Source organism: Accipiter gentilis, chromosome 2, assembly GCF_929443795.1.
Source record: "Accipiter gentilis chromosome 2, bAccGen1.1, whole genome shotgun sequence".
Lineage (NCBI taxonomy): Eukaryota > Metazoa > Chordata > Aves > Accipitriformes > Accipitridae > Astur > Astur gentilis.
In genome coordinates this window covers 13,633,467-13,649,412 of record NC_064881.1, presented here as the reverse complement: position 1 = coordinate 13,649,412, position 15,946 = coordinate 13,633,467, and the positions used below count along the sequence as shown (strand labels likewise).

At 39.3% G+C, this 15,946-nt stretch overlaps 1 protein-coding gene across 3 annotated transcripts in view; it reads left to right on the top strand.

The window, feature by feature from the left end:
• Positions 1 to 14,777, top strand: part of NSMAF (neutral sphingomyelinase activation associated factor) — a 43,917-nt gene extending 29,140 nt beyond the window's left edge. For 2 of the 3 annotated variants that reach the window (XM_049820617.1, XM_049820607.1), the window contains 10 exons: positions 1,229 to 1,337; positions 2,755 to 2,813; positions 3,544 to 3,611; positions 5,228 to 5,295; positions 5,500 to 5,623; positions 6,367 to 6,450; positions 7,446 to 7,596; positions 7,992 to 8,094; positions 9,140 to 9,249; positions 10,229 to 14,777. In XM_049820617.1, coding sequence (XP_049676574.1) covers positions 1,229 to 1,337; positions 2,755 to 2,813; positions 3,544 to 3,611; positions 5,228 to 5,295; positions 5,500 to 5,623; positions 6,367 to 6,450; positions 7,446 to 7,596; positions 7,992 to 8,094; positions 9,140 to 9,249; positions 10,229 to 10,323 — 971 coding nt within the window. In that variant the 3' untranslated portion in view covers positions 10,324 to 14,777. Of the gene's footprint in view, positions 1 to 1,228; positions 1,338 to 2,754; positions 2,814 to 3,543; positions 3,612 to 5,227; positions 5,296 to 5,499; positions 5,624 to 6,366; positions 6,451 to 7,445; positions 7,597 to 7,991; positions 8,095 to 9,139; positions 9,250 to 10,228 lie in introns of those variants that run through there. The other variant, XR_007508537.1, reaches the window with a different exon arrangement.
• The last annotated feature ends 1,169 nt before the right edge of the window (positions 14,778 to 15,946 follow it).

Genomic DNA, 15,946 nt, shown 5'->3' with positions numbered 1-15,946 from the left:
ACCTCTACTTTTGAAGCTGTGGGAGCTCTATCATCCCTGGCCTTTCATGACTTCAAAAATCAAGCTGATATGACAGCAGCTTCAATGGCCATATCTGCAGGCATTCTAAATGATGTAAAGATTTGTTCAGTTTTTGAACAGAGATGTCTTTGGGGTGATTGATTGGCTTGGTCTAAATAAACCCTAAGAACTTGAATTAAGCATACATTTTTTTTCCTTTTCCATGACCTGAATGAAAATCTGTAAAGAAATTGCTTTGTTTTCCATACATACTGTAGAGACAATGTTGATTGAATAACTTTTTCAAAAAAAGGATGTGTAATGCCATCACAGGCTTCTGTTCAATACGGAACTTATAACATTTCTCTGAAACTAAGATGCTGTGGTCCTTATCGTATAAATAGTGGTCTAACTATAAACTGGACTGAATCTTCAGCCCAGTTATCACATGGAAAAGTTTTTCTCAGTTGGTTGTCTTTAATTAACTTACCATTTGATGGCTTTCATTTTTAAGCAGAGAAGTGATGAGTGCTACTTAGCATGGCAACCTGCAGCATCCAAATGCAAGAGTGGCTTTATGTGTGGTTGGTAATAAAATTCATATGTGTTAAATGCATATGGTGGTATGCTGCTTAAGTCATAAATTCACAGATTAACAGTTCCTGTTGGGTTTGGCCTTTTTATAGTAGTTGACATCTAATTGTCTCAGTTTTGTTCTGTTTTTTATCCCTTAGATTTTGCAACAGTACAGTGAAATGAAGTTGTGACATTCCTAACAGAATGCAATAGAATAATAAAAGCACATGCTGTATTGTAGCAGTAGATGGCTTTCCTGGTACTTTTCCATTTGGAAAGCTCTTTACATCTCAGTGGAACACCAAAACATCTCTGCAGAAAAATTTTTTGGTTTGGGGTTTTTGTTTGTTTGTTTGCTTGGGGTTGTTTTTCTATTTTGGAAATGTATTCTGTAAAGTCTCCAGTTTAAAAGCCCTGGTTTGGGGAGAAAAATCACATTTTGACTGTGTAAGCCTATGCATTAAGGAAGGCATTTGGAAAAAAATCAGTGATCTTGTCACTCTCTACGTTAGCCAAAAGTTCTTATTCCTGGAGCTCTGCATGATTTCTGTGCTTTCATATTTGTGTTTGAAACTTCAGCTGCCTAGTTATTTGAAATCTGTCTTTTTATTTTCTATTTGTGATGAAACTTTATTGTGGTATTTCATTGCAGTTTCTCCAAATGAAGAATCATTTGAAGATTTGACAGAAGAAAGTATAACACTTGCTTGGAACAATATTGGCAAACTAAAATTAGATGAGCAATATAAAATTCACAAAGAGTAGGTACTATTCTTTTCTTTTCACAGCCAAAATTATTCCATTTAATTGGGGGGGTGGGGGGTATCTGTGTGTCAATCCGAATGATGGGTTAGGGTTTAAGGTAAATACTTTTCTTTGTGAGACAGCTCATTGATTTTATTACACGAGATGAGTTCAAGAATATGATGGGTTATCAATCCAGAAAAGGTATTTGTCAGCTTGATTTTTTTTGTTTTGTTTTGTTCCTTATACAGATGTAGAGCCAAGTTCACTATCATTTTAGTACCTGAAGCAGATATTGATTACCCTTCTCTAAAACTGTGAGAGCAGCAGCCAGATAAAGACTTGAATTTATTTGTTTGTTTGTTTAAATATAAATATTTATATAAATATAAATAATATAGTTAGGAGGACCTAACTTCATCCCATTTGATTTGAAAGACTAAACCACTTAAGTTCAACTACTGTACAGCTTGAGCTGCTGCTGTATGACCAGTTTACCAAGTTTCCAACTATAGGTTTTAAGTTAATCCAGGTACCAAACTACTGTTCTGATGGATTCCTAGGGAGTGATGAGTCAGTAGGGGGACTTCACATGAACTTTGATAATACCTAACAGTGAACAACAGCAGCTATATTTTAAAGAACAGATTTTCCTTTGGCCCCATCCCTTGTCCTAGTGGCTGGACTAGTAAGAAGATTTCTCATGACCTGGAGTGCAACTACTTTCTTTGTGACTGTAGCCCAATCTAGAAAAGAAACATTCTCTTGTCCAGAAAACAAGGTATTATTTGTAGTGAGAAAGGGCGTCTGTTACCAGGTTGTTAGGGTTAGGGAAATCCTGAAAACAGACTTGCATTTCAGCTTCTGATTATTTTTTTTATTTTTTTATTATTTTTTTTTCTGAAGACAGCTGAGAAAAAAATAGAAGCAGGTCTGTGTAACAGAATTTTGGCTGTGCAGAATGCTCTGTGCTTCCTAACAACTAACTCCCTGACATAAGCTATGTGTCTAAATTTCTAGACTATAGTGACTTTGCCAGTGTCTAATTTGAGGAGAAAAGACATGCAAATTCTGACTCCTGACACTTGAGGTATTCAGTATCTGCTTGTAGGCAGGTTCCCAAGTCTCTTTGCAGCTAATCCCAAAGAGTGAATGTGATACTATGTATCCTCTCACATGTGCATGTCCTTTCTGATGGGGATGAAGTTCTTGCAGACCAATATGGGGAATCTGTACTGGTGTTTCACGTATTATATCAAGGTATATTTTTTTGTTTCTAGGCATATAACACACCACTGTAGTGCTTTTAATCTCCTTGAATGTATTAGCTCTTAGAGAGATCAAATAACGCATTTCAACTATAGTCAATTTACAGTATGGTGGTTAAGTTTCAAAACCTATGAAATCACCCATAAGCTTACTTGTATTAAACAGGGCAATTACTGGAATAGCAGTCACTTGCAATGGGTCTTCTGTTTTCACTACATCCCAGGGTAAGTATTATTGCAGAGGTATTTACTAGAACCTGCAGTGTAAATGCAGGCTGTAAGACCAAATAATGTTTTGTGAACCAAATAGCATGAAACTCTGAAATATAGTTAAGATTGAATCCCATGAATATCTTTACAGAAGGCAAAATGAAGACAACATTAAATGGGCTATTTCTGGAATCACTGAGTTCTGGTTTTTCTACAGTCATGAAAGGAGTGGCCCTAATCTTCTGCCAAATGCAAGATTCTTGTTTTCACTTCATGCTCAATTCCTTCTTACTGTTTGAGGGAATTTCAGTATTCATATGTGAAGGCTACTTCTGTTTGGCTTTTGGATTGTCACCTTTGCAAGTCACGTATTATAGAAATTAAGTTAAATATCTACTTCCTGTAATTAAATAGCTTAAGCAGATGTATTTGTTAAGTTTAAATAACTTTGACTCAGGATTTCAATATCATCTATGTCTAGGCTTGGGAAGGTAGTAATTTCTCCCTTTAGATACCAGAATTCTCTTAGAGTTTGATGGGCATGGGGGAGTCCATCCGTAACTGGTGCAAAGCAGGCTAGTTCCAGGCTCAAGTCACAAGCTTTATAAAGAGTTTCTCAAAGACCATGAGAAACCTATACCTGCTTTTCACAGTAAGATACTTGAATATTCAAGCAGGAGCAAAACTACTAGCTTCTATAATAGAAAACAGTCCTTTTATCTTCTATTTTGTCCATTATCCCCAGATTCAACTTTGAAGATGTTTTCCAAAGAATCAAAAACAATCCAGAGAAGTGTGTCCTTTTCAAACATGGTAAGTTGCTGTCAAAATAAAAACGAGATCATCGGGAACCTTCTGAAAGCTACTCACAGAAATGGCTCTTAGCATACATTAATGCCTCTTTTCTTCCCCTGCCTACTCAATTGTATTGTGTGTGAATAATTTAGTGGAGTGAATTGAAACTCTGTCAGGCCTCCAGGGAGACAGAGCGCATTCTGCGAACATAGGAAGGGAGCATTAAATGGTTGCACTTTACTGCTGTGTTAGCTTTGCTCTGAGTTGCCCTGCTATCCAGAAAAGGGCTTGCAGTAGACAAAGATAGCCTGGCATGAGCAGAGGAGTCTTCCTGAACAACCTTGAATTGCCAGAATCACAAAGCTTAAATTCCACCCATGTGCTCACATCCAACATTGCCTTACTGTTCCCAAGTCTTTGAAGGCTGTGAGTCAGCCGGCAGAGGAAAACCAAGCACAGGGAGTGGAATCTATGCTGGGTGAATTTGAGCCATCCTTCCTCAATGAGTGATCTCGGCAACCTCTAAACAACATTTTTCCCCTGCTTCTAAAACAGAGCTTGGAAAGAGATTTTGTATTTGATTTTCTGTGCTTGAGCACTGGCCAGACCTGGGTCTTAGAGATACACTCCCAACTGTCATGTTCAGAGTCCTTTATTGAGGCAAGACACTAGGATATATCGGCCTTCTCTGCATCCTCATCTCTAGGGGGAACAAAAAAGGCAAATAGGTTGCCGAGACAGAAGCCATCGCATTCTCTAACAGGTGCCCAAGTAAGTTGCAGGATCAAGACCCTATGGCCTGCCATGGCACACACTACCAGGCGAATCTAGATACAGCAATTCCTAATGCTTTAGCCAAGACAAACTTAGGAGTGTTGCTTGTTGCTTCTTGGCACTGTAAAAAGGGAGCTCTGCTGAATCCTGGATCAAAAAAATCAGTTTTTCATGAGGCCTTGTATACTTTTTTAAATCCTTTCCTTTCTGTAGTTTTAGCCCTGATCTGTTGCAGCAATGCTAGAAGCAGTAGTCTTTTTGCAGTCAAGCAGCTGGTTTTTTAGAACAGATCTAAAACATAGCCAGTAACAACACTTAGTAGAAGCACTGGGCTGATTATTTTTTTTTTTTTTCCTTGCTGCTTCCAGTGATGGTAGTGTAACTGAGCAGCTGTCTGTAATGCGTGTTTCTTGTTGAGAATAGTAGAAATCAGATAGTTACATTTGTTGTTTGAAAGAATTAAGCTGATAAATAGTTGTCATGGAGAACAAACATCAAAGGAAACCCTGCATTTTTAGTTTGTTAGCTGTTTGCATCTAGAATTGACAGTAGCTTATGAGATGAAGAGCTGACCCAGTTTCTCCTGAGTGAAGAATCATATACCATGTCCTTGAAGTACCAGCATTTTGAAAATGGAGATCCATCAGATCTGCATGTGTTTCTGAACTTCAGTGCTACCTTTGTATTTACCAGGGCTTAAGTATTCCTGTTGTTCAGTGTCCAACCTATAAGATTTTTCTTGATTAGTGTTCAGGTAACACCTGTATGTTGTGTGTATAGAAGCTTAAAATGTTAATGCACTTCTGTTTGATTTGGTGTAAGAAGTTGAACACTATTTTTTTTTTTTCTTTTTCTTACAGGCTTTGTCATCTTGTCTAATCTTACCAGGAGATACCACTGTCATAAGTTCTTCATGGGACAATCATATGTGTGTATTTAATTCCTATTGACTTTATTGAATTACATCGAGTGCCTTGGTTTTAGATAATGATGCAGAAATCCATTGTTAAATCGCAATTTTTTTTTAGTAGATTTCTGTTAGAAACTATAGAAGCAAAGTTACTTTCATCTATTTGAAAAAAATGTTTAAGTTTTCTGATGATGTAATACTTCTATAACCTTTTCCTGGTAGATATTTTTATTCAGTTGCATTTGGAAGACAGCAAGACATCTTAATGGGACATGACGATGCAGTCAGTAAGATCTGTTGGCATGATGGGCGTTTATATTCTGCATCTTGGGATTCTACTGTGAAGGTTTGTATGAGGGTTTGTTATACTTGAATAACTATTTATAGCTAGCACTTTGTAATATTCAGCCAGCTAAATGTTTTGGAGTTGGATGTACCTGTTGTACTAGAATAACAACTTATCTATTATCACAGTAAATTTATTTCTAGGAATGTCTTCTTCATTTAGCTTTATCTCAACTGTTTCAAAGCTAAGGTGTTACTTTAATGAATTTTCATTCATTCTAACTTACTCTAAACATGGGGGTTTTGGAGGCAGACTGTACTTGTTGGAGGAACTGGAATGTTTTGTGACCTTGACTGGTGATTGTGTTTGCTGAGTGGAACAGGCTTCTAAAACGTTCAATAGTTTTGTAGCTTACATTCTTCAACATGGACCAGGAACTTGCTAATCTAAAGAGCATGCCTACAGTTAGGTGGAAAGGTAATTTGGAATTTAGAGACAGGAAAGAGTTTTCCAAGGCCTCTGTATATGGCTTTTTGGTAAGTATACATTTAGTGCAGTGATATACCTGTACTTAGGTAGGCTTCTGTAAGCTATCTGGAATCAGCATAGTCGTGTTTAATATGTGGGTCTGCTCAGGGTAAACAAGTTCAGGTGCCGTTTGTTGTTGCTGTGTTCTGCCACGTAGGCAAGGCCCACAGTTAACATGAGCAGCCCTCCTTGCAACGTGAGAATTCAATACTGAAGAAACTCATCTAGGGTCATACTAGTGCTTCCTTGTGCAAACTTAAATACCTGTGTTTTAGGTGTGGCACTGTGTTCCTGGAGAGACCTTGAGCAATAAAAAACACCACTTTGAACTGCTTGCAGAGTTAGAACACGATGTTAGTGTAAGTATGTGGACAGAGATCTAGTATCTCGGAACGTGAAAATTAATTGCTCATTAAAATCAAAGGCAAGATCTAGTGGTAAAGCACAGGGATTGTGTTAGAAGGCTGAGGGGGTGTGTTGTTTTGGGAAGTATGCGTGTAGGGTTTTTCTTTTGTTTTGGGTTTTTTTGTCTGATGTGTCCTGTGCCCTGCTTCCCTGGTTGAAATGTCCCCCCCTGGGGCCTGAAGCAACAGTATAAATGGCGGTTTCTTAATTTGTCTTGCTCAGCTCATATACACAAAGTGCCAGGAGGCACAGGGAGGACTGGGGGGTTTTTTTGTTTGCTTCTTTGTTTTTGAAAACAGACTAATGTTCTTCAAGTATTTTCATTGGTGCAGCTTCTTATTAATATATCTTTGCCAAAGGCGAGCAAATGAGAGTTGTTTACCATGCTATAAAATATATTGGTGAATGTCACGGTAAATATATAAACATGTTGTGTGCAGTGAATCATAAATGTGTAACTGCACACTTTTATTTATAGCCTCTAATGTCATTTTTGTAGTATATTTAGAGTTACTGAGTTTTAAACCTTCTTAATAGTTTTTTAACAGGTCACAACATGGGCAAGTATTGAAACAGTTCTGATGACATTTAAGAACTGTACCCAAGAGAACTGGAAACAACTGATAGCTAGGAAGTTTTTTAAAACTAAAGAAGAATTTTACCCTTAAGGGTGAAGTCTTGCATTTAGATGGAGAGTATGGGTACTAAAAGTAGTCTGCAAAGAAAAAGCATTTTAAAATATCCTCAAAGGGACCTATCTTTTACTTTTTATAGGCAGGAATTTTAATAATGGTACTTAATTAAGGATGTTGCAGAGTTAAATGTAAAAACTTTTTGTAAATAAAATACCATCTCATGGATAATGGGCTTGCTTTGTGTATGTTTATAACCTGTCTCAAGATGGCTCATATGGAAGAATAGCAAAACCATGGGATGTTTAACTTCCTAGGTAAATACAATCAACCTTAATGCTGCAAATACTATACTAGCATCTGGAACCAAAGAGGGAACCATTAGTCTTTGGGATGTTACTACAGCAACAGTGTTGCACCAGTTGCCATGTCATTCTGGGACTGTGTTTGATGCTGCTTTTAGTCCTGGTACGTTGGATTTCAGTTTTTAATATGAACCATTAGGAGTTTCAAAGGGAATCTTATTCTTGATATCATGTAATATAGCCTTGTTATTGGAATTGCTACTTTAAGGGGGATGGTGAGATGTTTTGGATTGACATGCATCTCCATTATCAAGAATTCATTAATTGTACACAAGGCCATCCTAGACTATAGACCAGTGGTCTAGACTCTAAACCACTTTTGATTATCATTGCTTGCTTAGAGACTTAATTTACAGTAAATTATCTATAAATAAGTAGGTCAGGCAATGTCACTTCCAACATGCTGTATCGCAGACTGCTTTGGTAACTAGAATGAAATGTCTAAACATGCTTTTTTTGTTGTTTTTTTCTTGCGTTTGATTTTTTTCTTTTGTACAGACAGCAGACATCTACTCAGTGCAGGAGAGGACTGTTGTTTTAAAGTAATAGATGTACAAACTGGAATGCTTATATCTTCTGTAACCACTGATGAGCCACAGAGGTAATTCTGAGAGCATATAGATTATGAAGCTGCATGGCCAGCTTTGTTACTGTGGAGGTGCTTGATGGCTGGTGATAGCACAATGGAAAAGGCAGTAACACTGGCAACTTTGTTTTATTGAATTACTTTTTGAAGTGCAAAGGCTGACATTCTAGCATGTTGTGTACAATATGATCAAGCTTTCCAAACTGGGACAAAACCAAACAAGTATCTAAGTAAATAACTCTTTTTTTTTTTTTTTTTTTTTTTTTTTCCCCAACAACTTTAACATCCATAAAAGATGATGGGAGGTGTAGCTAACCAGCTCTTCGACCAGCTGAGCTATTGAAATTTCTAACAAGGAGATATAGTTCTCTTACTTGAATCATCTCTGTCAATAATCTTGTTTGTTGTTTTGGGGTTTGGTTTGGTTTGGGGGGGGAGAGGTGTTTGCAATGCTTCCTTTTTGTTTCAATAATCTAAGAAAAGATTGGCTATTATAATTGAAGAGTGATCACTTTTTTTCATAAGCCAAAATGCACACAGTTCTTTATGGTTTATCAGGTAAACAGATGGAATGCTTACTCAGTTACTGAAGTAAAAATATAGCAGCCATACATGGAGTACACTTGTTGGTTTCTTTTGTGTGTGTACACATAAATATATATGTATATACAATGTGTACATATATATTTTTTTCTTCAGTTACTTCCCTGAAAGTCCTCTTTGCATTTCATTTGATTGTTTCAGGAACACGAAGTGGTGGTTCATGAGAGCACTTGGGTACCATACACATGTACAGCTGACTGGGTCCTTTTCTGTTCTGGGAACACATTTTATCCTTCTGCCAGGGGAAGGTCTGGCTGGGTCTAGGGCAGTCAGAGAAGCAAGTTTGGGTCATGACCCTTTAAAATAATTTGGGAATAACCTTTCCAGAAAAACTGTTAAAGGGCAGAGTTTCCTTCAGTTTTGTACCTCCGTTTTCAATTCTTTTTGCCTTAGTTTGGAAATGTTTGGCTTTCATAATATAAACCTTGAAGTGAACTGATTTCAGACTGACTTGCAGGTGCTTCAAATGGGATGGAAATACCATCTTATCAGGAAGCCAATCTGGTGAATTACTGATTTGGGACCTTCTTGGAGGAAAAATTATTGAAAGAATCAAAGGACATACAGGTATGCCTGAACTATTCCTATTCTCAAATTGAATGGAAGATTCCTATTTTCCAGCTCTGCTAGTATTGAAAAGTTTGAGAGTCATCTGCTCAGTCAGTGGGCTGTTCATGATGTTAGTGTTATCTGGAACACCAGAACCAAAAGTAGGTCCACATGAGCCTCCTAGGAAATTTAGTAAGAATGGAGGAATATTGCTGTTCACAAGTAATTTGGTCAGTCTTGTAATGTTATGTGAATTAGAAAAATCCCAACAGTCAATATTTTTCTATCTCATAGCCCTAATAAAGTGTAGTATAGACTGCACTGTATATTTCGTCAAAGTCTGTTCAGACTGTGAGTCTAACAAATTAAGTAAAGTTCACTAGAGAAATTGTTTTGGATGGGGGCTTTAGGCTTCTTCAATGTGTTTGTATAGTCTTCAGTACATTAGCAAATTGGCATGTGTGAAGGAGAAAAACTGTCTCGGTTTTATTCAGTTTGGTTTTTAAGGCTGCCTTCATGAACAGCTACTTTAAACTTCCCTACTATAAGCTTGTACTCTGGAACTTGACCTGTACAGACATCATTCTGTAGCTAGAGGAATCTTTAGAAGTGGGCTTCTAGGCATATGCTAGATGCAAATACACTTTTAATATGAGAAGTCCAAAAGGCAGAGTACAAAAATCTCACTCTCTTGAGAAAATTCCTCCCTTTATTCCCATGAATCCTTTTGCCAGTGTGCCATCTGCATCCTACACTGCAACCGACATTGTCCCCCTAGTACCCAAAGTCAGCTCGGAAAATGTAGCATGAGATCATTACTGTGAATAAGAGGACCACCTAGAAGCCTACTAAAATTCTTCTTAGCATATGTGGTATCAGTGTAATCCAAACTAATGATCAGATGATCCTGAAATATCTTAAAAAGATCTGTTCCATCATCTTGAGTACCACTTTTATTTGCATTCGGATTTACTTGTTTGGGCTTTTTTTTCCCCAGGTGCTGTAATGTCCATGTGGATCAATGAACAGTGCAACAGTGTTATTACAGGAGGGGAAGACAAACAAATCATGTTCTGGAAACTGCAATACTGAGTGTCTTTCCCTCCAGACATTTAAATGAACTCTTATTTTAAACCAAACCTTTTAACGGAACTTAACTGTGTGCAATGATGGCTGCTGAAGTTCAACCAGATAGGAAGCTTTGTTCAACTGCAACTTTCTATGTTATGGTGACTTCACTGAGAGCTCTTATCCTTCATAGTGTATGCATTTGTTTTTCATGGACTATCATACTGAAAATGCTTGTCTAAAATGATATCCAAGATGAAATTAAAGACCTATTTTTCTGTAATTAAAGAGCTCTTAACTTGCAGTCATTGTTTGATTTACATAGAATGCATCACAGCTTGCTGTTTGGTTTTAAAGAAGCATTTGCTTTCTTAACTTAAGAAGTCTTCAAGGATGCTTGCAGCTTGCCATGTCTCATGACAATGTATGTATGTACCTCCTGTGTAGTCAACTTTTCTTCCTAGTGAAGACACATACAATGGTAGTGTTCAAAGTAGTAAGGCAGCTGTTGTTCTAAGCAGTAGGCAGTCTGGTCTACTATCTAGTCTCCAAATATGACTATTTGCAAAGGCATAGAGAAGAATAAGAACACACTCTATATTGCTTTTTCCTATTGAAAAACAGCACTAATGTAATAGCCTGAAAGGAAGCCAAGCATAAAATCGCTCCCCCAACAGAGAACAGTTACCCACGTGTAATGCGTGGATAGAAATCTTCTAATAATGTGCCTGAAGTTAGTATTACGCTCTACTACTACTGCCTTTCATCACTTCTGTTACTATCCTTCTCTTAATAATCTTCAGCATCTTCATGAATCTTTCAATTCAAATCATCTTTGAGATAGAATTTAAGTACAGCATTTAATCAGAGCTACAGCTCCTGCGTTAATCCAATCCCTTGTTGTCTTAACCCAGTGACAAAGCAGTGTTGCACTAGGCTTACTTTCTCTGTAGGACTTAAGGATATGATTTCCTGCAAGGAGGTGTTCTGAAGTTAAAGACTTGAAATAGTCTTTAAATGGCTTGTTACAGCAACAACCAGCTGTAGCTATGATGTTGCCACAGTGTGACCCAAGATCAGTATTTATTTCTCTGATGGTGTTCTCTACTGCTGGTATTAAGATTGCCCTGTCAATGTGTCCAGGGACAAGCTTTCTTTTAGGTTATGTTCAGTCAGTCCTTTGTCCATAGATACTGTGCCTTGGGTTTGACACTTAACACCTATTTCACAGCACAGCTGTTTCTTTAGCATTGTAAAACAATTGATTTATGGTTAGGGGCTGTTTTTTTCATTCCCCCAGTTCTTTATTATGCTGGAGTTTGAACTTATTTTTCAATAAGGTATGGCATGATGTTAAAGCAAACTGGTATTTCAGCTGCATTACTCATTTGGCTTAGCAAATAACTGAATTTTTATGTAATCGATGAGTGTGTGTAGTAAAGGTGCATGTGGCAAAAGATTAAGCCATATCATGCATGCCTGCTGTTACTAGTCTTAATCTTGCAGCACAGTGTTTGGTGTCTGCCCTGTTTCTTCACCTTTCATTATATTTATTTCCCAAATATAGAAAATCACATTCTACACTTGCCTAGAAATGGCTTAGGTGATTTCCGGATTGTGTTAAAAACTTTTTGTGTTGTTCAAGTATGCCTATCACTGCTTGTTTACCTTCACCCTATGGTATTTTGTCCCTGGCCCACAAAGCTTAGGTTTTCTGTATTACAGTACCAGCCTGAGCTTAAAAGTTGCACTGTAACTTGTTTTACCTCTTAGCACATACTATTTTTGTATTCTGTTCCTGCTAATGTGCAATTCTGCAACTCAAGTTATACTCCAATGTGCTTGAAAATCACAAAGGAACTACATGAGCAATAGTAAACTACACACCTTCACACCTGTTTTCTTGATGCTGTCTTAGCCAAATTTTGGGCACAGCTGTGTTTCTTTGTCACTAGGCAGCCTCCTGCTGATGTAAACCAGAGGACAATGACCCTGAAGTCTGTGACCCCCTGAATTTTGACTTGAACTACCTCAGAGAGAAAATACCCTTAACTTTCTTTTGGTTAAAAATGGATGCATACAATGCATAGTTCTTAAGTGCATCTGAGGTTTGCTTTCTGCTATAAAGCATGCTCATAAAACAGAGCCCTGAGCCAGCTGGTTCAGTGCCTAAAGCAGCCTTAGCTTTTTAAGGGGGGTAGGAAATCAAGTTAATCCTGTTAATGAGTTATATATCATCAGTATGGGGTTTTTTTTGTTTTAAATCAGATGTGTGCGAGGAACTCCATATAGACCAATATTTTTTTGCAGCTTCACTCAACATTTATCTGCATACATACATTTAACCATAGCCTATTCTTCAATGCAAGCTAGTTTCTGCATGAAAAGAGGAGGGTTTTTTGATTAGTTCTTTCACTGCTGGTTGCTACATGCTACAGCTGGAAGTAAAAAACACTAAGTACTTGTTATGGAGTTCTGCATCTCTATTATTTCTAATAGATCTCCCCTGTAGTTACAGCTGTTTAATATAAAAAAAAGCATATTCTTCCTCTGTGGGTATGTTCCCCCAAACTGTTTTTGTCAGTTTGCTTTTTTTTTTTAAGTTTTGGCCAGACTTGTAGTCAGAAGGTTTAGGTGGCCAAAACCCATTGGTCAAGCTGTAATATGGTAATAGATTTACTTAAATAAGGAGTTTTAAAGCTTGAATAGGTATAGAACTGGTCCCTGCTGAATCATCTGCTCCTAAGTAACAACCGGTTAGATGCAGAGATGAGCATTTCAGTAACACTTTGTTTTGGGCTCCAGGAATTTCATAGCTAAGCAGACTAGCTTGCCAAGGAACTCAGAGATGACTGCTCCAGGCCACAGGTCCTGTGCCCACAAGACTCTAAATCATACCAACTCTACATGAAGTCACCAATTACTGCCAGTAAGTGCTTGCCACAGTGGTTTCAGAGACATATCATTCAGTAACCAAATAATCCAATTAAAATGGCTCAGGATGAATTTGATCACCACTACAGCCTGAAGTAGTGTAATGGTTTTTTCTTGGTTACTGTATTTGAGAAACAAGAAGCTACAAGACAGACTCTTCTTGACAGGCACAGCTGAGCTCATGCTGCTAAACTTAAGAGTACTCCCAGGAAGAAAAGCAGGGCTGCAGCTCAGATCCACAACTAAAGTTCCTAACCCTACCCCCATTGCTGCTTTTCCTACAAATTGGAAAAGCTACAAGTAGCTACGCATGCCAATAAGGGACTGGCATGTGAGACTATTGCAGAGTGCTAAGCTAAGAACTGTGTTTGCTTTTCTTTTTGCTGTGAGCTCTTATAATCATCTTTTGAAGTATTATTTCACTTAAATGGACAAACAAGTTAATAATTAAGATACCACCATCCCCAGACCAATTCTGGATCCAAGTTAGTTCTGAAAGAATAGCTGAACTGATTCTCCACAGCCATCTTAGAACAAATAATACCTATACTAAACTGAAGTTAACTTGCTTTGACTTTGGGCTACCACCCACTACGAGGACAACTGAAGTTCAGTAATCCTAGATTTCACAGCAGAAATCTGGAACAGAGCTTTAAAAAAAAAAAACAAAAAAAACCAAAAAAACCAAATCACTCACCAAAACCAGTATTTAACTTCAGGTTACTTTACTTACGAAGTCTCAGCTGAACATGCCCATGACCTATTCTGGTGGGTTGATCCCAACCATCAGCTGAGCCCCCACTGAGTTTCTTAGTTACCTACCCCACAGCAGTATGGGTAAGAGAATCAGAAGGACAAAAGCTAGAAAAATTTGTGGATTGCAGTAAATGTAGTTTACTAAGTGAAAGGAAGGGGAGAGGAAAAAAAAACAACCAAACAAAAAAAACCCTGTGATGCAAAGGCAATCACTCACCACATCCCACCAGCACACTGATGCCCAGCCAGTCTCCAAGCAACAACTACTTTAGAAAGACACCCCCCAAATTATTGCTGAGCATGATGTCAAATGGCATGGAATTTTTCTTTGGTCAAGCTGGGTTAGCAGACCCAGCTGTGTCCCTCTTGGCCACCCCCAGCCTACTCACTGGGGACAGGGGACAGAGTGAGAAGCAGAAAAGGCCTTGACACTGGGCAAGCACCGCTCAGCAATAGCAAAAACATTGGTGTGTTATCAACACTGTTTAGTCACAAGTCTCAAACACAGCACCATACCAGCTGCTATAAAGTTAACTCCATCCCAGCCAGACCCAGTGCACCCTACATACTGCAAACAGTTTTAAAATGAAATTGCAACTATACAATTAATATGTCTTACAGAACAGCTAGGCTGCTATTCCACATGTTAAGCTGAAGGTATGAAAAGAGTCAAATATATCTTGTCTGAAGTATCCCAGATCTACCCTTTTAAAACATTTCAACATTGTAGGCAGGGAACTTATTTAGAAAGCTATTTTAAACTGTATTTCCTATCTTGTCTTTGTTTTTGCTTGTGTATTGGTTTTGTTTGGCAAGGTTTTGGTAGCGGGGGGGGGTTACAGGGGTGGCTTCTGTAAGAAACTGCTGGAAGCTTCCCTTGTGTTCAAGAGAGAGCGAGCCCATATTAGCCGGCTCTGAGACGGACCCGCCGCCGGCCAAGGCCGAGCCAATCAGTGATAGTGGTAACGCCTCTGTGATAACATTTTTAAGAAGGAAAAAATTGGGACGGAGAGAAACTGCCGCCGGAGTGAGGAGTGAGAACATGTAAGAGAAACAAGCCTGCGGACACCAAGGTCAGTGAAGAAGGAGGGGGAGGAGATGCTCCAGGCGCCGGAGCGAAGATTCCCCTGCAGCCCGTGGTGAAGACCCTGGTGAGGCAGGCTGTCCCCCTGCAGTCCAGGGAGGTCCACGGTGGAGCAGATCTCCACCTGTAGCCCGTGGAGGACCCCACGCCGGAGCAGGTGGGTTCCCGAAGGAGGCTGTGACCCCGTGGGAACCCCGCGCTGGAGCAGGCTCCTGGCAGGACCTGCGGATCTGTGGAGAGAGGAGCCCACGGAGCAGGCTTTCTGGCAGGACTTGTGACCCCGTGGGGGACCCGCGCTGGAGCAGTGTGCTCCTGAAGGACTGCACACCGTGGAATGGACCCATGCTGGAGCAGTTCGTGAAGAACTGCAGCCCGTGGGAATGGCCCACGTTGGAGGAGTTCGTGGAGGACTGTCTCCCGTGGGTGGGACCCCACGCTGGAGCAGGGGAAGAGTGTGATCAGCCCTCGTCCTGAGGAGGTGAAGCGGCAGAAAATAACGTGTGATGACCATAAACCCCATCCCTGTCCCCCTGTGCCGCTGGGGGGGCTTGGTGGTGAAATCCGGGAGGGTAGTTGTGCCCGGGAAGAACGGAGGGGTGGTGGGAAGGTGTTCTGAGATTTCGTTTTACTTCTCATTACCTTGCTCTGGTTGATTTGTAATAAATTGAGTATGTTTTGCAAATTGAGTCTGTTTTGCCCGTGACGGTAATAGTGAATGATCTCTCCTGTCCTTATCTCGACCCGCGAGCCTTTTGTTATATTTTCTCTCCCCTGTCCAGCTGAGGATGGGGGAGTGATAGAATGGCTTTGGTGGGCACCTGGTGTTCAGCCAGGGTCAACCCATCACAGTCTTTTTGGTGGAGAATGCGGGCA